The 27,615-nt window shown below is 36.2% G+C and overlaps 1 protein-coding gene across 5 annotated transcripts in view; it reads right to left on the reverse strand.

The window, feature by feature from the left end:
• Positions 1-27,615, reverse strand: part of csw (protein tyrosine phosphatase non-receptor type corkscrew) — a 320,146-nt gene that overhangs the window by 106,301 nt on the left and 186,230 nt on the right. For all 5 annotated transcript variants that reach the window (XM_069836033.1, XM_069836031.1, XM_069836029.1 and 2 more), the window contains one exon: positions 27,042-27,236. In XM_069836033.1, coding sequence (XP_069692134.1) covers positions 27,042-27,236 — 195 coding nt within the window. The remainder of the gene's footprint in view (positions 1-27,041; positions 27,237-27,615) is intronic.

Raw genomic sequence — 27,615 nt, forward strand, 5'->3', positions numbered from 1 at the left:
AATCAGTCAATCTAGTTAGATTCGACAGTCCAATCAGTCAATCTAGTTATGTTCATCAGTCCTACCAGTCAAACTAGTTAGATTCGTCAGTCCTACCAGTCAATCTAGTTAGATTCGTCAGTCTAATCAGTCAATCTAGTTAGATTCGTCAGTCTAATCAGTCAATCTAGTTAGGTTCAACAGTCCTACAAGTCAATCTAGTTAGATTCGTCAGTATAATCAGTCAATCTAGTTAGGTTCGTCAGTCCAATCAGTCAATCTAGTTAGCTTCTTCAGTCCAATCAGTCAGTTTAGTTCAGTTCTTGTGTTGTCAGTAAGCCAGTGTAGTTAGGATTGTCAATCCAATCACGTCACTCAGTCAAGATAGGTCAGTAGTTTTGTAGAACGTTTCAAGAGATCAAAATTTTTCCACTGGTGATCTGAAAACTAGATTCTTGCACAGAAACCGAACGTCCTGCCTGCCAGCTTGTTGTTAAGGGAGGCCAATGCACTGATGCCTCCTCGCTTCGGCCTTCGCGCCCACAAATTTAGATCTGGAGAACCTGTTGCGTAACAGGCCGGGGTGTAGTCCTGACCTTGCAACCAACGTCTTACGTAAGGCCAGCTCATCCCACATTCAACGGCGTGATTGATGATGCCATGCCCTGATCGTTGTCGGCAGGATGCTGCACGTGCCGCAAGTCGAGTCGCTTTTCGAACACGAAGAGGATTTTTTACGATTTATTTAACCCTAATTCATTAAATGTTGTATGGGCGTTATACCATACCACAGAGACATTTCATACCAGTATCGTTTTCACGCTGACAGATATCCTGAAAATGAGTTCATATCTTCATATATTAGGAGGGACTATTGATAACTGAAAGATAGGAAAAACTCGCGTGCACTTAGGCAACTCATATGAATTCAATGCCGTATCTGCAAGTTCAATTTTGACTTGGACGATAACAGTAAATTTTTGCCAGAACTCTCTCGTTCAGGGGTAGGTTTCTTTTACGTGCCATTACTCTATAATGATACCTCTGACTGAGGTTCTGGCTGATATGTACATCTATTATCAGGCAGTACATCTCACTTGACGATGTGTCAGAGGAAGAACAATTGTTTGTATACATCTGAAGTCTGATTAGTGTAATGTGTAGCTAATCGGCGATGTATGAAATGGAGGGGGAAAAGAACTGGAAACCCTACCCCATTATCTCTGGCCTAGTTGCCTCATAAGTGATGCCTTATTGGTAAGTCTGTGGATAAGCTTCGGGGCTTCTACGCGTTGTCTTGGTGTTGGTGGCTGACGTTTCGACCGCTGTGTTGTGGTCATCTTCTGAGCAGTTGGATAAGGAAATAGTCTGCGAGCTCGTGTATATACAGTATATATATAGTAGTCTCGATGGGAGGGAGTATTTTTGGTGATAGGTCGTAGATTCTCCTTCTGGCAGAAAGAGCAACTGAACTTCCATCTAACGGTCGTTCTCAATCGACGGTGGCGATCCTAGTGATTGTTCTCTTCCACACCTTACCGATTTTAACATGGGGATGGCCAATCTGTTACATAATATGTAATCAGGAATCTCATAAAGACCTCTCGCTTGTCTTTAATCTATGACACGGGTCTCCTTTCTTGCATTTCCCTCTCCATGGAAGCCTTCGGACATGTTCTCTCCGAGCACTTCGGTTCCCATTGCCAATCTCATTGTAATATCGCCATATCATCACGTCGAAGACTCTGCACAGAGGGCGACGTTGAATAAGCAGCTGTCATTACTAACCGCACACAATATGGTAATAACAAGAATGCCGTGCGTGCATGAAGACTTTCCACCTGTCCACTTGGTATGGCAGAGCATCAGCGTCACGTGACGATATGTGGCGTAACAATGGCTTGCAACAATGTACATTCCTCCCATGTCTCGACACCTGCTCCGCCCCAATAATTCGCAGATGCCTCGCCCTCGTGGCGACCACACCTTCCAGTGTTTCACGTGACTCCATGACAACACGAGCAATCTGACGTCACGTGCTGACCACACCAGAATGCCAGTTTAGTACGCAGTTTATTTACATCTCCGTGTTATGATACCCCCGCCCTACAGACTGTGTCCGGCTGTAACAATATTCTCTCACATCGCATAATAAGACAGAATTTTTTAAAATCCTTCCTCCTCAAATTCTCTTTTTCTTTCTCCTTTCGATCTCTTTTTTTTAGGTTTAATTTATAGTCGAGATCGTTTCACGACTGTCTGAAGTGGTACATTGTTGTTGATACATTGGATATGATTTTGCCTTAGTCTTTACTAACTTTATTAAGCTACAGTACATTATTAGTCTAGTTCAAATTTTGGTATTTTAGCATTAAATCCAAATATTTCGCATTTTTACGTACTGTACGTGATAGTAGTCCTTCTTGTACTCAACTTTTAATATTTTCTTCATTTATCCGTCTTCTTCATTTTCCAGATATTTTAATCTACGGATAAGAGAAAGAAGAAACCATTAATTGAACCTAACATTTTACGACTGCTGGTTTAAAACACAGCTCAAGTTTTATCCTAAGTTATTAAATTGTTATATTAAAAAAAAAACCTGAACTAACGAAATTATCAATGACAAATTAAAAAAAAAGTATAGGTCTACATAGGCCCCCTACATACATACATACATAAGTGTTCTGCTCATGGGCTGGTCTTTCACTGCAAACCCAGCTTTCTCCAATCTTTCCTATTTCATGCTTTCCCCTTAGTCTCCGCATATGATCCATATATCTTAATGTCGTTTATCATCTGATATCTTCTTATGCCCTGAACTTTTCTCCCGTTCACCATTCCTTTCAGTGCAGCCTTCAGAAGACAGTTTCTTCTCAGCCAGTGATCCAACCAATCCCTTTCCCTCTCCCTGATCAGTTTCAGCATCATTCTTTCTTCACCTACTCTTTCCAACACAACTTCATTTCTTATTTTGTCTGTCCATTTCACACGGTTCTTCTCCATATCCGCATTTCAAGTGGTTCTATTCGTTTCTCTTCACTTCGTCGTAATGTCCATGTTTCTGCACTATACAATGTCACACTCCACACAAAGCTCTTTAAAAGTCTCTTCCTTAGTTCTTTTCTAGAGGTCCGGAGAAGATGCTCCTTTTTCTATTGAAAGCTTCCTTTGCCATTGCTATCCTCCTTTTGACTTCCTGACTGCAGCTTATGTTACTGCTTAGACTATAGTATACCCTAAGTATTTGAACCTGTTCACTTGCTCTACTGCCTCATTTAGAATTCTCAAGTTCACCTTCTTTATTTTTCTTGCGACAACCATGATCTTCGTCTTGTTTGCACTTATCTTCATTCCATACTGCTCACAGCTGTCATTTAGCTCCAGCATATCGTCTCCTCTTCTGCTAATAACGCCATATCATCAGCAAATCTTATGCACTTTATTCTACTTCCTCCTACTTTTACCCCTCCCATGTTTTGAAAACAGTTCTTCACCAATTAAGTATATTATTTCATTTTTACGTGATTCTTTTAAACTATTTCTTCCTGTAAATAACATGTTTTCATTAAGTACCCATTAATATCTATAAATGTTATGTTTTTTTTAGCTGTAGTTATAAATACTAGTACTTTATTAGTTAGTTTAGATTTATTTTAAGTGATCGTGCTTCATTTAATTTAGAATATTCCCTATTATTATTATTATTATTATTATTATTATTATTATTATTATAAATTATTGTTAGTATTAATTATTTGTATTAATTAATTATTGGTATTATTATTAACTGTACTTTTAATTAATAAGTTTATTATTGTCATTATTGAGTGTAATTAGTTACCACTGCCACCGGGTATATACCCATTGCAGTGTGAATACATACATACATACATACATACATACATACATACATACATACATAATAGGAATACTAAATAATTTATTTAGAAAACTCACATGTCCATAGATGTGGCATGATGATCTTAGCAAAATCAAAATCTAGTATTTCAATAGAAATTATCTCGCCAGTATATTTAAGAATAACGAAAGCAATATGCTTCCAATACAATATGGCTGACTGGCAATAACAAAGGCGTGGAACAGTCATTCTTCTGCATTCTAGCGATTTTTCTATAAAGTAATAGATCTGTCCACCAACGGGACTGAAATTCTTATGACATGTATTTCGCCTGATCAACGGAAAAATCGTTGTAGGGCCGAGTATCGAACACAGGACCTTCGGTTTAGTGCGTCAACGGTCTACCGACTAAGTTACCCAGGAACGACACCAGGCCCCGACCCAATTTTCCCTTATATCCACATACCTCAAGTGGGTTAACAGAACGTTAGAGCCCAGCATTGAGTGTACACTTATTGTGTTGTTTAAATTCGTGGTTTTCTGTTACCGAAACAGTAACGCGTGTTATACACACCAAAGGTCTTTTCTCCTCAGGTCTTCCAACTAACACTCTAATATGCATTCCTATCACCCATATGGGCGAATTCAGAAATACATGTACTTAGTGTTAGTTGGGAGGCCGGATGGAAAAAGACCTATGGGGAGGTCGAGACGTAGATGGGAAGATAATATTAAAATGGATTTGAGGAAGGTGGGATATGATGGTAAAGACTGGATTAATCTTGCTCAGGATAGGGAACAATGGCGGGCTTATGTGAGTGCGGCAATGAACCTCCGGGTTCCTTAAAAGCCAGTAAATAAGCAAGTATTGTATTTGTATGCTCATCTAGTTTTACTTTCAATTTTAGCATAAATATTGAGTGCTTTGTTAGAGTTATTACTTGCGGAGAAACGTTTCTGTGACAGTAAGATGTAACTTTTCAGGAAAAATGATCCTAGCTCTAAACGTAGAATTATTGCGAAAAGGAAGAAAAACAAGTTGCAATAAACAGTTTCGACCTCAAGCGTGAGACCACAACTCTCATCTTCAATAATTCTGCAACGTTTGAGCGTTGTATAATCTGGCTTTACTGTGTCTGGTTTTGACGAACCAGAAGAGTTTAATTTAATCAAAGTCGGTGATCCTAAAGTGCGTCCTTTCCTGGCTGGGCTGAAAACAGATTAAGGCAATACAACGTAGATGGTTCTAATCTTATTCAAACACGATGTTATCTACGAGGAAGCTTAGTACAAACACTTTGATGCTCTGTATACCAAATTAAGAAGGACTGTGACACATAAAATATTAACGAGGCATGAGAAGGAAACTCCACCTTGAGGCTGCAGAGTGCCCAAACCCACAAGCAACCGAGTGTGTGGGCTTCCACTGCGTTGCGTCTTGTGGATTTAACTTTGTGAGCAAACGCATGGAAACTGAGGTCGAGAGTGTTAAAAGACTTGGGTTTCCTCTTTCCCTCTTTATGTCCGCTTCTCTTCACTGTCTCTTTCTTCCCCTTTTCGCTTCATCTTCTTCCTCTTCTTTACTCTCACTTATTTCGCTATTCTCTTCTCTCTGCCTCGTGTCCATATTCTTAATGTTTTATTTCTCTTCTTCATTTTGATTCTCCTTCTCTTCGTCTAGCGATATTTATTCAATTCTTTCCTTTTTCTTCTGTCGCTTTTTTCTTTCCTAATAATTCCATTGCCATTTCTTTTCCTTAAAAAAGTTTGAAAATACAACTGAATCATCGAAAAAATCTGATCCAAAAACTGTTTGAAAAGACGACTGCATTATCCAACAAATTTGATCCAAAAATTGTTTGAAAAGACGACTGGATTATAGAACAAATTTGATTCAAAAATTGTTTGAAAAGACGACTGGATTATCGAACAAATTTGATCAAAAATTGTTTGAAAATACGACTGGATTATCGAACAAATTTGATCCAAAAATTGTTTGAAAAGACGACTGAATTATCGAACAAATCTGCTCCAAAAACTGTTGAAAATACGACTGCATTATCCAAGAAATTTGATCCAAAAATTGTTTGAAAAGACTGGATTATCGAACAAATTTGATCCAAAAATTGTTTGAAAAGATAGCTGGATTAGCGAACAAATTTGATCCAAAAATTGTTTGAAAAGACGACTGAATTATCGAACAAATCTGATCCAAAAACTGTCTGAAAAGACGGCTGCATTATCCAACAAATTTGATCCAAAAATTGTTTGAAAAGACGACTGGATTATCGAACAAATTTGATCCAAAAATTGTTTGAAAAGACGACTGAATTATCGAACAAATCTGATCCAAAAACTGTCTGAAAAGACGACTGCATTATCCAAAAAAAAAAAAAAAAAAAAAAATTGCTCCAAAAACTATTTGAAAAGAAGACTGAATTATCGAACAAATTTGATCCAAAAATTGTTTGAAAAGATGATTGAATTATCGAACAAAATTGATCCAAAAATTCTTTGAAAAGACGACTGGATTATCGAACAAATTTAATCCAAAAATTGTTTGAAAAGACGACTGGATTACCGAACAAATTTTATCCAAAAATTGTTTGAAAAGACGACTGAATTATCGAACAAATCTGCTCCAAAAACTGTTGAAAATACGACTGCATTATCCAAAAAATATCATCCAAAAATTGTTTGAAAAGACGACTGGATTATCCAACAAATTTGATCAAGAAATTGTTTGAAAAGACGACTGGATTATCCAACAATTTGATCCAAAAATTGTTTGAAAAGACGACTGGATTATCCAACAAATTTGATCCATTCCGAATTTAATGTTTTTAGCACTGACCATATTTATAAATACTCTTTAATGAAATTCTATCATAAAAATCGAATGAATTTTGTAGCTCAACCATATAATTATAATACAAGACGAAATTATACTTTTACTTTGCTTGAACCTAAATGCAGAAGGAAAGATGAGCAGAGCATGATCTACGAAGGCAGAACAAATCAAAATAATTCATATATTCATGGTCGTAATAATTCTGATGTGCTGTAGAAGAATACATGAACTCCGGTACCCTCGCGCTGTGAGAAAATAAGTCGAATTGCAGGCAGGGCACGCGTTTACATCACGTTCGCGGTACAAAGGTCGGAATGTCCGGAAGCAGAAAACGCAGTGTCGTGTCACCTTCACAGGCCGCATTACTCATGCGAATTAGGAAAATAAAGTGCGGCCGGAGGATGTGACGATGCCCACGTAGCATGCGTGTGCGTTCCATTCGCCTCCCTGATAACAGCTCCGTCCACATTCCCGTGCGGTCTGCCGACTGTCCTCAACCATCCGAGGCACGCTCCACCGTTGTCCCCACAAAGAATTTCTGAGTGTCTCATAATAACTACGAGAAATTCTACACAAAGCATATGGGCCAGGGCTGGCAGCTTGAGATATTTTCTCCTCAAAACTGGGGGAATGTTAATCAGTTAAAGTCCAGCGCCATAGCGTTGTGGTTTAAGGCAGGGACAGAGTCAGTGTATATTGGTGCGTATCGCATTCTTTTAATCTCACAAATGCCGACGTGGCGGCCATATTTACTCTAGAGGAGAGAGAGAACAACGCAAGACTAGCATAGGAACACAGATTTCTAGTGTGATATTACATTTTTACCGCTTATATCACTCGGAAGCGAGTTTCAATTTCTAGCAACTGAAACTGAATAGGATTCTTCTTCTTCTTCCTCGTGTTTTAGGATAAATCCTGTATTTTCCAACTTTGCTGTCTTAATCCGATGTTGGTGTCCAACTTCCCTTCCACCGTTTAGGAGGTCGTCCCAAAGATCTTGGGGTGTCCAACTTTCCTTTCATTGCGATTTTCGGGAGTCGGTCTTCTGTCATCCTTAATACATGGTCCCGCCACCCCTTTCTTCTAGTCTTGATCCACTTTGTCACATCCTGCACTCCACATTTTTCCCTAATCTCATCATTCGTCTGTCTGTCATATAACGTAACGCCAGCTATACTTCGTAATGTCCTCATTTCTGTTGTCATCATTTTTGCAGTTTTTTTTTCTACTCGAGTTTCCGTTGCATATGTTAATACTGGCTTTATACACGTTTTATATATTCTGATCTTGCTTTCTATGTTCATGTATTTATTTTTCCAAATTAAATCTTTTAGATATCCTGATATTATATTTGCTTTTGTATTCTTTTCTCTTACTTCTTCCTCCAAATTTTTATTGCTTGTTATTTTTGTTCCCAAGTAACTGAAACTCATTACTTGTTCTATGGGTTTATCATATACTGCAAGTTTACATCTGAGTGGCTGCCTTGATATAGTCTGTGATTTTGTTTTATTTTCCAATATCACCATGTTAAATCGTTCTGCTGTTATTTGAAATTTATATACCAATTTCTGTAGGTTGCCCTCGTTTTCTGCTAAAAGGATCACATCATCAGCATAGCATATTATTTTAATGTCTTTATTTCCTAATCTGTAGCCCCTAGTTCCTGCTTTAGTTTCCTTTATTATTTCGTCCATGATCACATGAACAGAATAGGGCTAAGGCTATCACCCTGTCTTACTCCTGTTGCTATAGGTACCTTATCAGTTAGATGGTTATCTGAATAGGATGAAGAATATAAAGAAGTATTATGGTAAGGTATAATGAGTAAATTGTTATGACGAGACCTGGTACTTAGCTGATGATATGCGGATAAATTTTGAAAACTAGAAGCCAAGTAGATTGGGGTAGCGGTGCACAGAATTTGAAATAAGAGAATAAGAGAATGCAGGGCTCGTCGATCGCTTAGCCTTAGCCAAGACAGTTTGAAAAGACAGGGAAACATGATCATACTTACGAATATTGCAAATGTAACGGCTGCATGTATTATGCACATGTTGTAGCCTGCTGCTCAAATTTGCATTTAGGTTGCTTAATACAGAGACATCATTTTATTTTTACTAACATTTCTAATATTAACCTGGCTATACCTCTGGATCAACGATTAAGAACCGGAAACACCGTTTTCTACCCCCTTCCACGATTGGAGTTCGGTTATACTGGCGTAATATACAAACAAATCACTTTACTAGGTATAGGAGGAAAGAAAAGTAGTTCGTCCATTTACGTAAATTAGGAAATGTCGCGATTTTCAGTTTGATAATTTCCATTAGGTTTTCGTTTAATCAAGATACAATACAGTATTAACAATAAGTGTTTTTACTCACGAACTGAGCTTTCCATGCGGACGTATTCATTATGCAGTGTATATTATACTGTCTACAACACATCAGCGTACACTATAGAGATTGAAGTTGAATTGAAAATTCATCATAATATGGATATCTAAACACATTTTTGAAAATGGTGGCCGTTCATTTCGATACAGGCTAAAATGTGCATATTATCGCACTATAGACTATTGTACGTAATTCCAATTACCACGTTAGTACTTCGCATCAGTAACTCATGTTGAAATAATTCTGTACCTACTCTATAAAAGAGACCTTACGTACTGTAAATTCAATCTTCACTTCTGTCCGATCCGAAAAGATAAAATTACTCAGACATGCTATCTACTGTCCGTCCAAGTGGTTACGTCGCAGCATCGTAGAAAGGGAGGAAATCACGTGACAGTTAATTACTTAATGAGGCCCTTTTATTTAAGTTATTTTAAACAATTGTATGGGTATAATATTACATAGACGTCCAATTCCTAACAGAAATTAATGTTCTCAGAAAAGAGGCAAGACAGCCCAGCCACTAGCATTTACAGAGAGACGAATAGAAATAGGTGGGGGAAACCGGGATGCGACTTAGGAAAATGGAAAATGATGCAATATTGAAAGCTCTTTCGTCACTAGAAAACGCGAACATATTTTTGGAACGTGCTGTTTACTATGACCGTAAGGCTACTATGATTGTATATGCGGTCTTGGATCTGTGTGGAGGACGATTGAACTTCATTAGTAGAAGGGGTGGGAGTGAAGTACATTCAAAAACTCAGGTACAATAAAAATTGAAGTAAAAATAATATGATGTCCCTGTATAACATCGCAGTAGTCGAAGTGTGGCATCACGAGTGTTTGTACAAGGATTAATTTTAGCTTATCGGAGAAAGTGCTTCAGTCGCTGTGAATAATCGAAAATATGTTTTTAGAGGTGTGATTCACTTGTTCATTCCATTCAGGTGACAATCCATGATGATGTTATAGCTTCGTATTGCAGTGAAACTTAAAGCCAGTGAAGACCTGACTTATTGTAGCGGAATATGATTTTGTGACGCTCCAGGTTGAGATAAACTTAAGAAAAATAATTGATCGGAAACGTTGGTTTGTCTTGCCGGTTAAACCGAAGTCGTGGGAGGGAGCTATTGAAATGCTAGAGAAAAACAATTTGACATGCTTACGTTAAAGCAAGAGCGTTTTGTGTTCTTACATGAAACATTATTATTATTATTATTATTATTATTATTATTATTATTATTAAAACATAATATGTGATGCGAATCTCTGCATTTTATGTGATCCATCAACATCTCTTTTCGGAGACGGAACATTCACGTATGCTCCAAAGTATTTTGATCAAATCTATACAATTCATGGTTTGAATAACGAGTTGTAAATGTCCCTTGTATACTTTTTTTGCCTTCGAAATGCACAGAAATCTATGTCAAAGCTTTGACTTTTTTGTGTTGCATGTGTTCTGTCAGGTTCAAACGCTTTCCATTTCAATTAACAAGCTTCACAGTGGATTTCGAAATGGCAGCTCATAAAGCATTAAGAACCATGTTTCCAGAATGTGACGTACTGAGCTGTAAATTCCACCTAGGACAGGCATAGTATAGTAAATTGTAGACTTCTAGTGAACTGCTTAAAGAACAATGGCGGTTCTGAAGTGGGTCGTTGGTTGAAAAGTTTATTTGGACTTTCTTATGTTGTGGGTGATTTGTTTATACAATTAATGTGTGAAGCCCTTCCTGGAGCGAAATAGTAATATGCGTTACAAGGGCGGTATGTTGAAGTTTTCATGTTCGAGGAAAAGTTTGAAAAAAGCGAAACTTAGTTGAGCTTTTTTAATTTCCGAGAATTGAAAGAAAACATACCGCTCGTGTATCGTACATTATTTTGTGCGAAGATCGTTTATTACATACCTGAAAGAGGAATTTCTAATTAGTTGCAATGAAATCTCCATCTTGGTTTCTGTTCAATGATGGCAAATTTGCAAAACAAAAATATCTATCTTCAACATTGTTGCTTTAAAATGTTTTCTGTGTTTACTATACTCCAGCAGGCCGTGATATACGTCTGTCTTTTTTTTTCCCCAGTCTATAATTGCGAACTTAAAACAAACGATAAGGTTATGTAATGATTTATTTCTCATTTTAATATTTCAACAATATTATTTGTATAACATATTGCAGTAATAACATCGGCAAGTTTAATTTTGACGGTCAAGGAGATGTTTAGAAATGGAAAATATCTTTGACATCTAATTCCTTAATGTTACTTGCATCACGAATGCAGTAACTTTAGTGGAGTTGTAGAGTTTACTTAATTTTTGCAAATATTTAAAAACAATAATTAACAGTGCAATTTAGGTTAAATTGCAGTGGCAAGTTTCCAATTTATAATTATTACTATATTGAACGTCTCTAAAAATAATATGTTAAAAGCCTAAAGCAGTAAAATCAATATGTCACTTAAGCGGTAAGAAGAGGGAAATTGTTATGTGTGTTAGGTTGCGAATACTGAATGTGGAATTTTAGACTTTCCGCGGATTGGTTTTGTGCGGAAACCAAGCAAACACGCACGATCTCGCACAAAGTTAGTAGACTATGTTATTGAAAATTATAATTCCCTCTCAAAGTATTGGCCTGTTACCCCTCACGAAACATACGAACCGCAATAAAATGCCCTGAAGCCTTTCACAGACATAACGCAAAATTTTATTCGCCTCATCCTAAAATATGGGCACTTCCGGAGGGCTTAAAAAAGTACAGGTGAAAATGTATATCAAGATCAATGGACGTACCACTTTCTTTAGGAAAAATGGTTCAAGTAAAGATAACTCTATACAAAACAAATGTATAGAGTTAAAAATGGAAAAAATGACACTATTAGATTTTGTTTGTTAAGTGTCTTAGTCAGAAAGTTGTGCCTAAACTATATTCTTGAAGGGGAAAATAAAGTATGACACTTGTTTACATTTCGCTGGTGTTGAGTTCCATTGATTTGTGGTCTATGGAATGGAATGGAATGGAATTTAATAATAATAATAGTAATGATTTATTTTAGCTGGCAGAGTTAAGGCCGTAAGGCCTTCTCTTCCACTCAACCAGCAAAAAGTATACATATATATATATCAAGTTACAAAGAATTCAACAATTTGATTTAGATAAGAGCTACATGTATACAAGAGTTATTTACGAATTAAACAACAAAATACTATGAACTATTAATTAAACACTGAAATATAAACTATGTAGCAGAATTAAGCTAAAATACATAGAATGTTAATACATTTCAAATAATGTTAGATAATAGAAAGAGATTATTATGAGACAATTTTGAAAATACAGCACTATCAGGATGCATGTCTAAAGGAAGGAGTAACAATGTAGACAGTGATAGTTTAAGTCAGTATGATTGGAGTGAAATGCTAAGAAGGTTATCTTTTAGGCTGTTTTTAAAAGTGTTTATTGTCTTGCAGCCCCTAATACTTTGTGACAGGGAATTCCATTGTCGCGAGGTGGATACTGTAAAAGATGATGAATAACGAGATGTTCTATGAAGAGGTATACTTAACGCGCCACAGATAAGTGATCTGGTATTTACGTCGTTGTTAGAGTATAAATAAGAGAAACGAGATGAAAGGTAATTTGGTGTTGAGGTGTGCAGAATTCGAAAGAGTAATGACAAAATGTAAAGTTCTACGTTCTTTAAGTCGGAGCCACGAAAGACTTGCGAAGGACGGTGATATGTGATCGTATCGTCGGATGTTGCATACTTATCTGATGCACATATTCTGAACTCGCTGTAACTTGACTGACAGTTCAGAACTTAGGTCACTTAAGGGTATATGTACGTGAACGACCACAAATATTATCAGAAAATGCAGGCTCTAAATTTCTAAAATTTTATAAGAAAATGAACTCACAATTGGAGAAAAATTACAAGGTACCACAACAAGACTTATTAGAACTTAAATATCTGATAGAAGTATAAAAAAGGTTACTAATAATATTTTTCAAACCAGTTTTATCAAAGTATGAAAAAAAAAAACAAAAAAAAATTCTGCAGTTACATCATTTCTGAAAAGTAGACTACTCTCAGGCATGTAGAATTGTTTATTTTAATACAATTAATTTTTTATTTGTCCTATATAAAATATATTAAAATTTACATAATGTTTCCTGACCTAATTTTTCTATTTTCAAAGAAATGGGTATTATTGTAGTCTATATTTTGCACAAATGCATGCTAAATCAGAGTACAAAATTTCAGAATTATATTTCTAATGGTTGTGGAGTTAAGAAATAATGTATAAAGTTTTCAAATTTTGGAAAGTTTAATTTAAAGTAAAAAGTGAATTGTAAAAAAAATTTACTAGTGACCTTTTTTATACTTTTAACATACATTTAAGTTCTAATAAGTCTTGTTGTGGTACCTTGTAATTGTTGTCCAATTGTGAGTTAATTTCCTTATTAAATTTTAGAAATGTAGGACCTGCATTTTCTGATAGCATTTGTGGTCGTTCACGTACATATACCCTTAACAAAACGTCACAATAATCGAAATGCGCCATTACTAGGGTTTGTACTAGGGTAAGTTTTAGTTGCTGGAGCAAGAAGTTTCTTAATTTACGGGAGGGGTTCACCGTGTCCAGCACTGCGACCTGTTGCGATCTATTTCATTAACCCTCGAGCTAGGCGCATTCCCAAACCCACACCGGCTGACTACACTAAGGTTCGCTGCGTACCCAGGTTTCGAGCAGGCCAACCCACTCCTTTCTAGACCAGCTCCCTCCGTGCGTCACCAGCCGACGATCGGAGAATGCTAGAAAACGACAACGAAATGAAGAAATGGTGACGGAATGACGTAAATGCCTAATATGGGGGAAAACGAGAGAACCCTGCAAAAACCCTCATCTGCGACCTTGTCCTCAACAAGTGTCACTGGATTTTTGCAGACCTGAACGGGACTCGAACTCGGGCCGCCTGCGTGACAGGCTGGAGGTCTGACCACTCAGCCATCTCAAGGGTGGTTTGCGGTCAAAATACTGATGTTGAGTTGGGCTAGGTTTCGGGTCGGGTTTCACCGCCCGCGGACAGTAGAGGAAACCAATGCTTTACCCAAGCTTCCGTCACTCTGTGTGTGTCAGTTTAGTATTCCTGTTCTACTATAATAAGAGGCTCATACTTTACATTAATCATTGTTTAAACACTTGAAAACAAAAGACAAATATTTCAGTAAATTCTCGCTGAATGAAATGAATTTCTGAACCACTTTTACCACCCCTCTAAAAAAAAACACACACACACACAATTCAATAGCGCGAAGTGGCACTCCAGTGATGTAATACCTAATTGCTCTTCAGTTCTAGAATGGTTAAAATGGCCGTAACCCAACTTGAACAACCGAAAAACAAATGAACACATAGCTGCCAATAATTCAAGTACGTAGGCCTACTGTATGTACTGTATTAGGAGCAGTCAGAGTCTAAAATCTTTTAAGTACACTCTACTTAGAAATGTTTTTATTGAACAGAACTAGACTCTTGCGGAAGTCTGTAAATAGTCTTAAATGACCAAGTCGTTATTTTTTCTCCTCTCTCTTCCTTTTTTTTCCTTTTTATTATCTTGATATATTACTTAATCATTTGTATCTGTATGCCGTATAGTACGATTTTGCTACTCAACTTTTTATGTCTTGAAAACCCACATGTATTATCCTATTACGGACTTACTAATAAAAACTCTATATTCAGACGTTTAACTGTCTTATAGTTATACAATGAGTAGCTCGTTTATACGTCCTGAGTAAATTCCTTACTAATAATCACTACATACGTTGTGTATAACAGTATATCTGTTACACAGTTACGTCATAGTTTCGTCATTACTTCGTTACGAAAGGTAATAGAATATCTGAGGTTCTCTATTGTATCCGGTAGAGCGCTCTAGTGTGGCGTGTTAAGTATCGATAGTACAAGTGGCTCTAATCGATTGCCACACTATATTTTGGTCAAAGAGTACAAGCTACAGCAATATTATTCTAATTATTCTGTGCTCTTTGGTTTGTTCTTCTGTGGTTACAAGGCAACCATCATCATAAAATGACTGTCGATACGAACAGCTGTTAGAGGGGCGGCCATTTTTTCTCTATATACAACTCTTAAACAAGGGGTTTCGTGTATATAACTACTGCAAAGCAATTTCCATTGTATAGTTAGAGACTGTTTATACATCCATCGCTTATGCATGGTTTATTAGTAAAGTTTTCTGTCTCAACTCAGCATAAGTCTCGTATAAAAACTATACACTGTTTATTAGTAAGACTGTTAGTATATTAACTGTAATAACTGTATACTACATCTCAAGTGAATTAATCGTCGAATTTATCTCGAGCAGTTTGTCTTATAAATGGTACATATATATTCCCCTTATGTTATGTAACTGATTTTGATTATATGTAATTTTCTACTTTATTTTATATTCTCCTTATATTATGTAACTGATCTTGAATATTTGTAATTTTCTACTATATTTTATGTAATTTCTAAGGTAGACTAGCTTCTTTTTTGTATTGTTTTGTAACCTATCACATAATTTTGTATTTCAAGTATATTATTGAAACCTGGTTGAGTGGAAGAGAAGGCCTTATGGCCTTAACTCTGCCAGGCAAAATAAAACTACTATTATGTGTGTTAGAGCAGTCGTAATTTTAAGGAACATTAAAGTTTCAATTTTTAATTCACCAAACTAGTACTGTAGCCAGTTCATAAATATTTAAAACAGCTTCTAGTAAGGAACCAACCTCAAGACTCCTTGGGGAATATCCACTGTCTATCGAACAAATAATAACAGGTAGGAAAACTGAATTTGTGAAGGAAATAGGGTAAAGAAAGAGCCGTCCTAAGTTGAACAGAAAGTTCCGACGTCCATGGCAGAAGAGAATAAGTTAGGAACAGTCCAATTAACTCTAATGTCTCTTGGAATGTAGTTTAAATTGTTAATGGGCAGGTGGTACATGAATATTTAATAAAGTTTCTTCCCCTTCCCCTCCATCATCCGGTACAATGACGAAGTGGGGCGAGAGTTGGGAGAAGCTCTTTCTCGTTGTCACAGTAAAGTTTGAAACTTTTTCAATGAAAAATTTCTACGCCAGTACTCTTGGTGGCTTCTCTTCAGAGATAACACAACCTAACTCCATTAAACTTTGGTTTGCGAGACAACTCGGTGTCTCGAGGGTTGGGGCCGTAACAGCTGTGGGACTGAGAGCTTCCGGCTACACAAAGTGGCATTTAAATACAGACAAATCGCAGCGTTACCGATCGGATCGGATAAAGCATCGGTTTTCCCACTTCAGGCCAGAGTTCAAATCCCGGAATGCACAAGCGGTATTTTTTTCTGGATAAGCAGAATTTATTTTGAGTATTACCATTTCCTCAGCTATTTTTACAGTAGTGGCAAAAAAAAAACCCAGACCGACCCTTGTAGCTGATTTCAGAGCCTTGTTTACTCCAGAGCACGATAGACTGATAACTAAGACTTTCGTGGTTCGAATCCTGCCTGAGAAGGAAACTTTTTTTTATTCCTTATTCAAATTTATTCCCAATACTTTTCGATTGTAGCGATATTTTACTACTTAATTAACTTATACGATCGCAGACCCTCACACATTATATAGTGTAAAATAGAAAAAAAAATGTAGTAATACTGCATGTAAGTAGGCTATAGAAATTACAAAAGTACATGAGTATTAGATTTCAATTTTAAACCCAATTAGCTTGCAAAACTACACGAGTATTAGATTTCAATTTTAAACTCAATTAGCTTAAAAAAAGACAAAACAATTAATCTAATCTAATTTGATTCCTAAATCCATGTGTGTTAAGCGTACTTAGTTCAGGGTAAGCTCTAATTAATGCATTATATATTCTGGGTTCAAAATTTCTGCTGTGCTTTAATCCAGCAGCTATGTGGCATTTGGAGATGTTTAGAAAGAAACTAGTTTTGCCTCATACAGTATTCATGAGGATCAAATTTAAATTTATTGTGATATTTATGGAAGTAAATCAGCAATGTTTTTTAATAAGTTTGTTATAGATTTGACACACCATATTTCTGAAAAAAATAATTTTGTTGGTCATCTAAAGGTTTTATATAGGTATATTTTGATAATTTTTTTGGGGCAAAATTAAAGATTGAAAGGAGGTTTTTTTTTCTTTTTTTTTTTAAAGAGTTATGAAGGAATAATCACATAAATTCCATAGTAGTACAAAGTGAATGAATCACATCATTCATAAAGAAAGTGATATTCCAAAAAAAAGAGATTGAGTATCACATGGTAAGTTGAAATTGATATTGATGGTATCTTTAGCCTTATAAAAGTAATCAATGAACTAATCAAAACAATATTACAATACAAAGCAAAGTTACCTAGATACTAATTAATATTTCATAACAAAACTCTTATGGCATTATTTTTATTAAAAATTTATTTAAATATAAATACACAGAATAAAGAATATAATTACAAACAAACAAGAGAAATAGAAATAAAATAATACAAACAATATAAAACAGGAGATACAGTAGTATTAACAAAATTTGAGACCGAATGAGCAGCGCTCGTGTTCGGTCGCAGTTCAGATATAATATTAATAGGCCTATAAGAGAATATAAAATTTCATAACATAGTTTTCAGAAATTGTATTTAAATGAAATATTGTTAATTATAAATCATTTTCAGTTGCAAACAAAACTTGGTCGTCAGTATACAACGACTGCAATATGGTTTTATTTGTGAGTTGTATTCCAGTTTTCACTTACGTCTGTAATTCCTGTATTATTCGGTATATATAAATATTGAAAAGAATTGTGGATAGACCACAATCTTTCCTTACTCTTTATTCGTCGTAAATGGGTCTGACGATTTAGTGTTTGTAAGTTTTATTGATATATTATGGAATTTTGATATAGGTCTGACATACAGATGACATTCATTACTTTAAGGGGATATTTAATTACTTTGCAGCCTTTTGCAAGGAACCATATGAAACACCCGTTTGTTACGAGACACGTCAAAGCGATCTCGTGTTTTCCTGTTGAAAGCCAGTCACCCAAAGAGTCCCTGATTAATAATCTTCACCCATCTTTAGATTGTTTTTATTTTTAACACTTCGCATTTATTGCAATTAATTCACCACTACCTTCACCAATACCATCACCACCACTATCATTAACACCACTGACATCAACACGACAGTCATTATTGCGATCACCACACAATCGCCGGCACCACCCACCGCCATTACCACTGCAGTAACTACCACTAACACGGCCGTAAACTTTAGTTTCTATTGTAGCCGTGGGACTGAAGCCGGATGGTTTATGGCATGGCTGGGCAGCGGGAGCGGAATCTACTCTCTCACGGGGAGCCAAATGATTTCTCTTCATCCCCTTTCTTCCCCGCCGGACACCGCGCAGCGTTGATTCAGTAACGGATGAATATCAAGCGTCCCCGTTTAGAGACTGGTTCCGCTCCCGATGCCCAGCTCTGGTCTATGGCGAGTCCTTGGCATCAACTCCTTTGATTAGATTACCCCCCTTTGATTTGATTACTTGGTTGGGTTTTTCCGAGGTTTTCCCCAAACCAAAAGGCAAATGCCGGGTAATATTTTGGCGAATCCTCGGACCTCACCTCATCTCACTACATCTCGCCAAAATATTGTAAACAATTGTAGAAAATTGTAGAAAATTACTAAATTGTAAAACTATAAAAATTTGTAAAAATTGTAGTTGTAATATTGTAAAATTTTGACTTGTTCCATATCTTAAAGCTTCATTGCTCATGTAAGATCTATGGAATAAAATAAATGAATGAATGAATGAATGAAATCTGTTTAGCGGGAAAAATGTTTATAAACAATTTAAAATGAATATAAGTGTATTTTAGCTGTAACTTAACACAAGAGATATTCAAAGTGTGAAAAACACAACAGCATGTACTACACTACGCACGAATGACTAACATCTTCAGTATTCTAAAAATAATAATAATAATAATAATAATAATAATAATAATAATAATAATAATAATAATAATAACAATAAAAATAAAAAAATAAATAAAAAATATCATAATAACGCACGAATGAGTACTCTTTTCGGTGTTCTCAAACAACTATAAAAACACAATACCTTGCACTATGCACACGAATGAATAATCCCTTCAGTGTTCTCAAACAATCAGAAAAACCACAAAAGCTTACACCACACTATTCCCGAATGTGTAATCCCTTCAATGTTCTCAAATAATCAGAAAAAACACTAAAGTTTCCACTACACTACTTCAATGTTCTTAATTAAAAAAACACTATACCTTGCACTATGCACACGAATGAAAAATCCTTTCAGTGTTCTCGATCAGAAAAAACACGAAAGCTTGCATCACACTATTCTCGAATGGGTAATCCCCTCAATGTTCTCAATTTAAAAAAAAAAACACTATACCTTGCACTATGCACACGAATGAAAAATCCCTTCAGTGTTCTCAATCAGAAAAAAAAAAACACGAAAGCTTGCATCACACTATTCCCGAATGGGTAATCCCTTCAATGTTCTCAATTAAAAAAACACTATGCCTTGCACTATGCACACGAATGAAAAATCCCTTCAGTGTTCTCAATCAGAAAAAAAAAAAAACACGAAAGCTTGCATCACACTATTCCCGAATGGGTAATCCCTTCAATGTTCTCAATTAAAAAAACACTATACCTTGCACTATGCACACGAATGAAAAATCTTTTCAGTGTTCTCAATCAGAAAAAACATGAAATCTTGCATCACACTATTCCCGAATGGCTAATCCCTTCAATGTTCTCAATTTAAAAAAAAAAAACCACTATACCTTGCACTATGCACACGAATGAAAAATCCCTTCAGTGTTCTCAATCAGAAAAAAAAACACGAAAGCTTGCATCACACTATTCCCGAATGGCTAATCCCTTCAATGTTCTCAATTAAAAAAAAATAAACATTATACCTTGCACTATGCACACGAATGAAAAATCCCTTCAGTGTTCTCAATCAGAAAAAAAAAAAACCACGAAAGCTTGCATCACAATATTCCCGAAATGGCTAATCCCTTCAGTGTTCTCAATTAAAAAGAAAAACACTAACTTGTACTACTTTAAGCACGAATAAATAATCCAATCTGTTCTCAAACAATTAGAAAAAACGAAATAGCTTGCACTACACTTCACACGAATAAGTAATCCCTTGAGTAATTCCAAACAATTAGGAAAAAAAAAAAAAACACACGAACAGTAATGCCTTCAATTTTCTCAACTAGAAGAAAAAATAGTTTGTACTACATTACGCACGAATGTGTAATCTCTTCAGTAGTTCACACACTGTGAACAACTGCACTCATGTAACACCCGTACCTCTGTATGCACTCGCAGCAGTGGATAGCTGGAAAAAGTAAACAGTATCGGAAGGTCACATGTTCTCTACCTCTCCGCGTGGTTGGCCCGTTGAGGGCCAGAAAACGCTACGGCGTGTTTACATTCTCCACTGCGCAGACAGTAGGTTACTATCGCCACCACTATCACTATTAACTTACTGCTACTATTGCTACCACTACAACTACATTTACTAGCACTATTACAACAAACTCTGCCAGAAAAAATAATGCATTATCATTATTATTATTATTATTACCACAATAATAATAATAATAATAATAATAATAATAATAATAATAATAATAATAATAATAATAATAATAATAACAACACCTAAAGTACCAAGACTTTCAAGAAAGATGTCATAGCTCTTCGAGATGAACAGGAAATGATTGTTGGGTATCAGTGTTGCCAACAGTTGTTCGTATAATCCCGCTAGATGACTTTCGAAAACTCTAGATTTTTATGTATATTTATTGTTCAATAATAATAATAATAATAATAATAATAATAATAATAATAATAATAATAATAATAACAATGGTCATGATAGAGCATCCACCCTCCAATGTAACGACATCCGCCCGCCAATGTAACGAATATTGCACACTTTTATCATGCCCAAAGCAATTTTGAACACTTTTATCACAGACACAACATATTTAAATTGTTATTGCACTATATATGTTACCGTTAAAACCCAAAATCTGACAAAACCAGTTTCAACTAATAAAAACTAGTTTGAAAATACAGATAGATAGAAAGCGAATTTTCGTAAGATCTATAATCAATGACAGGTTAGGTTTGGTTTGTAAAGTTTTTTTTTTTTTTTAGGCTTTTACCAAACAAAAACCTAAACAAACCAAACCTAACCTGACACTGATTCTAGATCATACGAAAACTCACTTTCTATCCATCTTTATTTGCATAAACTAGTTTATACTAGTTGAAACTGATTTTGACGGATTTCGGGTTTTAACGGTAACATATACAATATGGAATTATCACTACATTAACACATCCTTTATTTCACAAAACACACACTGAACGAATTAAATATGATTATGAAAGCCGCTTATAATGCTAATATGAATTTCATTTCAGAAACTTTAAAGATTAAAAACCACTAGTATTCCCGCTACGCGGGATAATATAATTTTACCCGCGAGACGGTTATCTGAAAAAGCTAGATTTAGCGGGAAAACCGCTGAATTGGCAACACTGTTGGGTATACAGTCTGTTTACAATACGAATTTTCTTATCACAAAAAACAAGACACGCCCTTTGCAATGACTCATCACAGAAAAATATCAAGGTCTGCAGAGCTTCAAACTTAAGAAACACATCACTGGTTCATAATGGGAAGAGATAAGAGGACTACAAGCTCTTCAAAAGTCTAGGCTTAAGACAAAATACGTCGCTTTATACAGGGACATAATTTTATTTTACTTCAATTTTTATTGTACCTGAGTTTTTGAATGTACTTCACTCCCACCCCTTCTACTAGTAAACTTCCAACCGTTCACGACACAGAGCCGAGGGCGCGTAAGCAGTACTGAGTTAGCGAGTATAGTACGTTCCAGAAATATGTTAGCGTTTTCCAGTGACAAAAGAGCTTTCAATATTCAATCATATTTTCGTACAGGTACTGTCGTCCGTTTGCCTACGTCGCATCCCGGTTCCCCCCCCCCACCTGCTTCTATTCGCCCCTCTGTTAAGTCTAGTAGCTGGGCTATCTTAGCTCTTTTCTGAAAACATTAATTTCTGTTAGGAATTGGACGTCTACGTAATATTATACAAGTGTTTAAAATAACTTAAATAAAAGGGCCTCGTTAAGTAATTAACTGTCACGTGACCCCCCCCCCCTTTCTACGACCCTGCGACAAAACCACTTGAACGGACAGTAGATAGATTTTCTGAGTAATTTTATCTTTTCGGATCGGGCAGAAGTGAAGATTGAATTTACAGTACGGTAAGGTATTCTTTTATAGAGTACGTATAGAATTATTTCTGCATGAGTTACTCGTATGAAGGACGAAACTGGTAATTGGAATTAGGTACAATAGTCTATAGTGCGATAATATGCACAAAAGAACTGAAGCCTGTATCGAAATGAACGGCCACCATTTTCAAAAATGTGTTTAAATATCCATATTATGATTATTTTTCAATTTATCTTCATTCTCTATATTGTAAGCTAATGTGCTGTAACAGTACAATATACACTGTATAATTAATACTTCCGAATGGATAGCTCAATTCGTGAGTAAAAATACTAAGTGTTAATACAGTACTGTATTTTGATTAAACAAAAACCTAATGAAAATTATCAAACTCAAAATTGCGGTATTTCCTAGTTTACATAAATGGATGAACTACTTTTCTTCCCTCCTATACCTAGAAACGTGATTTGTATTTTACGCCGGTATCATCGAACTCCAGTCGTGGAAGGGGTAGCAAACGGTGTTTCCTATTTCAATCGTTAATATAAAGGTATAGCCAGGTTAATATTAAAAATGTCAGTAAAAATAAAATGATGTCCCTGTACAAATTGACGCTCAGAGTATGAAAAAGTCCCGATACTATAACATTAACACAGTCCCTGTTAATTTCGTATTACGTTACTGTAATGTAAAGTTACGCTAAGCAGGCAGATAAAGCATCTTGCTGTAACTTACAGGCCAGAGCGTTGCAGAATGCAGAGAAACACGCCGCTGTGCAGCACCGACATCGCACTAAGACAAGCTCAGCGAGAGTCCATGGTGGGAACCCAGGCCATTGTGTCACAATTACACCATTATTATATCATCACAATCATATCTCCAGGCACCAAGACGCAGCAAACAGGTTTGTGCGAATTCCTTATCTCGCATCACAATCCAGCAATCTTCATTAGGATTTTAACATTCTTTCCCCCTAATAAACTACTTATGGGAACGTGCGTGAAAGAGAAGCAGATGTGCTACGATTTACGTCACGAGGGTTACACATCCTTCCTCATTATATGTTCCATTCGTTTGCCAACAATTCAGTTCCATTACCGTGATTCAAATTATATTACAGTTTATAGATTTATTTTAGCTATTACTCAAAAGACGGATCTAATGAAATAATTTACTAATTTCAAGGGAAAAATTGTTCCGGGGCCGGGTATCGATCCCGGGACCTCTGGTTGAACGTACCAGCGCTCTTTCCAACTGAGCTACCCGGGAACTCCACCCGACACCGTCTCAACTTTTCCCTTTATATCCACACAACTCGCGTGGGCTGACGAAAGGCCAGAGACCCACAACGAGTGCACACAATCTCTGTGTGACTTGGAATTGTGGTTTTCTGTTAACGTACACAGTAACGAATATATTAAGCAAATCTAGTATTTGAGGTGAAGCTCCCTGTAAAGCAGATTTGAATAATTTCAAGGGAAAAATTGTTCCGGGGCCGGGTATCGATCCCTTGAAATTATTCAAATCTGCTTTACAGGGAGCTTCACCTGAAATACTAGATTTGCTTAATATATTCGTTACTGTGTACGTTAACAGAAAACCACAATTCCAAGTCACACAGAGATTGTGTGCACTCGTTGTGGGTCTCTGGTCTTTCGTCAGCCCACGCGAGTTGTGTGGATATAAAGGGAAAAGTTGAGACGGTGTCGGGTGGAGTTCCCGGGTAGCTCAGTGGTAGAGCGCTGGTACGTTCAACCAGAGGTCCCGGGATCGATACCCGGCCCCGGAACAATTTTTCCCTTGAAATTATTCAAATCTGCTTTACAGGGAGCTTCACCTGAAATATTAGATTTGCAAAATAATTTACTACTTAGATACTTTAGTTCTCTGGATTACACTCGAATATAATAATAATAAATTTAGCTTCCCTTATGAAAAGGTTGCCAGATTTGACAAAGCGTATTACATATAATTTGGAAACACACCTAAAAGGTAAAATGATACACATTAGAAACGGTTAGGGAATCAGATATGCAAAATGTAAGAAAAATTTATACCTAAGTAGCGTTTGTGCTCATTTGCAGTTAAGAAAGGGGGGGATATCATCAGATAGGGTAGAATGATTTGAATGCCGCGAGAAAAATAATAATACGGAGTGATCGGCATTGATATCTAAACCACAACAGCCATCGGTTAAGATAACTTGAAATTTCCATTATCACTCCCATACAAATGATTTCTCAATATCTGAATCGATCCTTTGAGGGCACTAATGGCTATTTCCTTCACAGTGCTGTGTGTTAGGCCCAGGTTTTTACATTTGTTGGCAAAGAAGGAGGGTATGGTACCTCGTGCTCCCACCATCAGACCTATTACATCAATGTGGGACAGGCTATATTTATCTTTATAGAATGAGATTGTTGGTTCATAGATCCGTTTCTTTTCACTGTCCACCTCATGCGGTGTACTCGTTTATATTATATTAATGCAACTCGGCATTATTCTCCTTATATTCCCCTTGTTCTCCTTTTATTTACCTCATTTTAGTTGGTTATTTAACGACACTGTATCAGCTACTCGGTTATTTAGCATCGATGAGATACAATTTAAATAAATATGCAATGCGTTTTGCAGAAACACTTCATTCAGGTATTCCCAAACGGTGACTGTGTAATGGCGCAGTCAAACCTTATAAAATTTAATTTGTGTTTCTCTTCTAGTTTTCCTTCTTAAAGTTCTTCTAACTGTTCCACAAATGGTTTGAAATCTATTAACTTTCATATCAATGTCTTGTGTCAAATTTAAAACTAATATCACATCCTAGATTGTTCCAATATTTTTCCATTTATATATCCTCGATCTAACAGGATTCTTATCTTTATTTACAGATGGGTCATTTGCAGAATTTGTATAACAAATGATGTCCATCAATTCTTACCCTTCCTATTATTGCCTTTATAACGATAGAGTTATAAATTCCTAACAGTGAGTAGCTTCAATACTAATGTAGTAAACGCCACAATAATTATTTCCTTCATGTGAAATATTTCACGAGAATAAAATAAAATTCTCATACTGACAGCTAAAATGCAGTGTCCATACTAGTTAAGTTTTTAAAATGGAGCATGATTATGTCCAGATAAAGGTTTGTTTAATAATGTAATTGAGAAAAAAAATTAAAGAAACATTTGGTATTATCAAAACTTTTTCACCTAAATAGTAACCCTCTCTGTCTACGACTGAACTGGAGGGGAAAGTGTTAGAAACAACACATTTTTCATACCCTTCTAAAAGAGCTTGCTGCTGATAAAACAGTAAAAGCTCTATTCCTCATAACATTCTCCAAATGTTAAAGAACATAAATTCATATTCACCTATGCCTAACTAAACAAGTCGAAATTTCATTTTTGTCCACCTAGATTGAAAACATTGGACAATGTGTGTACGAAGCAAAAGAACAAACGCGTGCATAATTAAACTATAGCAATAATTCTAATCGGAATATGTATGGTAAGACTTTCCTGTGTTAAATTTCAAGGTACCTCGTTTACATGTTTCCACTTATTTATGGGTCATCTTCAGAACTGGTCGTTGTTGGTCTTGGCGCCACTAGTTCTGTTTCCTGTGAGGGTGTGTTCCTGTGGTATAGTGTAGAGTCAAAGACACACAAAACCACGCCCCAACGAAATTCTCAACACACAACAACTTCAAAACACACACACTCTTTGACTCTACACTATACCACAGGAACACACCCTCACAGGAAACAGAACAAGTGGCGCCAAGACCAACAACGACCAGTTCTGAAGATGACCCATAAATAGGTCGAAACATGTAAACGAGGTACGTTGACATTTAACACAGGAAAGTCTTACCATACATATTCCGAAGTGATACAGTGTTAAAAGTTGTGTAATCAAGATGTATGAATAACTGAAGACCGTTTTTGCAAAACTTGCTAACTGCAAAATTTGCAAAATTGAGATTTTGATGGATTCGTTAACATAAAGCAGACCTCTACATGATGTTCAAAGCGTCTTAGTAAAATTGGATTATTTCTCTTCATTGTAGTGTGTCAAAGTGTGATCGTTTTTTCAAAACTTGCTTTCTGCTATAAGTGAGACATACAGCAAAACTTGCTTACTATAGTGTTTTGCCTCTCCTGTAAAATTTAGTTTTTTCAGTTAGCAAGTTTTGCAAAAACGGTCCTCAATTCTAAATTTACAATAACATGACAAAATATAAAGAAAGAGATAAGTAAAGAGCCTAAAATCGGAGCCCATCTGTTATTGGTATCACGTCTACATACTGCGCTACCATAGTAACTTACGGAAACGTGAAGATGACAGATAATTTAAATGGGAGACTTGAAGACCTATGCTTTTCTTTGTAGAGTTTGCACAAGAAAGAGATATAAATTAAGCACTTCAAAAGATGCTGGCCCGCAGAGATAACTATTCGCAAAGCAAGAAACTTTCGCGGATGATAACGACCGCTAACTTTGTCCGAAGTCGTAACAGCGTCTTATTAGAAGGAAATATTTCCGACTTACCTTTCGGTGGTTGGATCGGCGCAGTTGAGGGGGTACCGGAGCTCTATAACTTCACCATTCTTCTCCTTTAGCTGCCCCTGGTTTTCCATGTAGTACTGGACCAACTCTGAGAGAGTAGCGAACTTCTCACCGCCGTACAAGTCATAGAAATCACCCGTGTTCTGGATCTTGATGTGGGTAACCTCGCCATTACGCCTGCAATTACACCAAATCGAATACAGTACTAACACCGTGGCTTAGTGGAACAATGTTATCAAATTCAATACGAGCACAGGTTCGTCATTCACTATGGCTTGCAACCCCTCCTGATTGACAAAGTGCATTATGCGTTCACTACAGTATTGTCATTCGCAGGCGAGGAAGTCATTGTTGCTGTTCCAATTACGGCTAGTGGCAGACAGCTGAAGTAAGAGATGAAGTCTGTGACGAATGTCCGTTTCTGGTATAACTCCGTTAAGAGAGCATCAAAATATTTTTGTCTGGATGAAGAGTGCATGGTGTAATGAAAATATCCTTGTTTGAATGAAAAGTTCATGATTCAATCAAAGTATTATTGTTTGGATGAAACGTACAT

Source organism: Periplaneta americana, chromosome 9, assembly GCF_040183065.1.
Source record: "Periplaneta americana isolate PAMFEO1 chromosome 9, P.americana_PAMFEO1_priV1, whole genome shotgun sequence".
Taxonomy (NCBI): Eukaryota; Metazoa; Arthropoda; class Insecta; order Blattodea; family Blattidae; genus Periplaneta; species Periplaneta americana.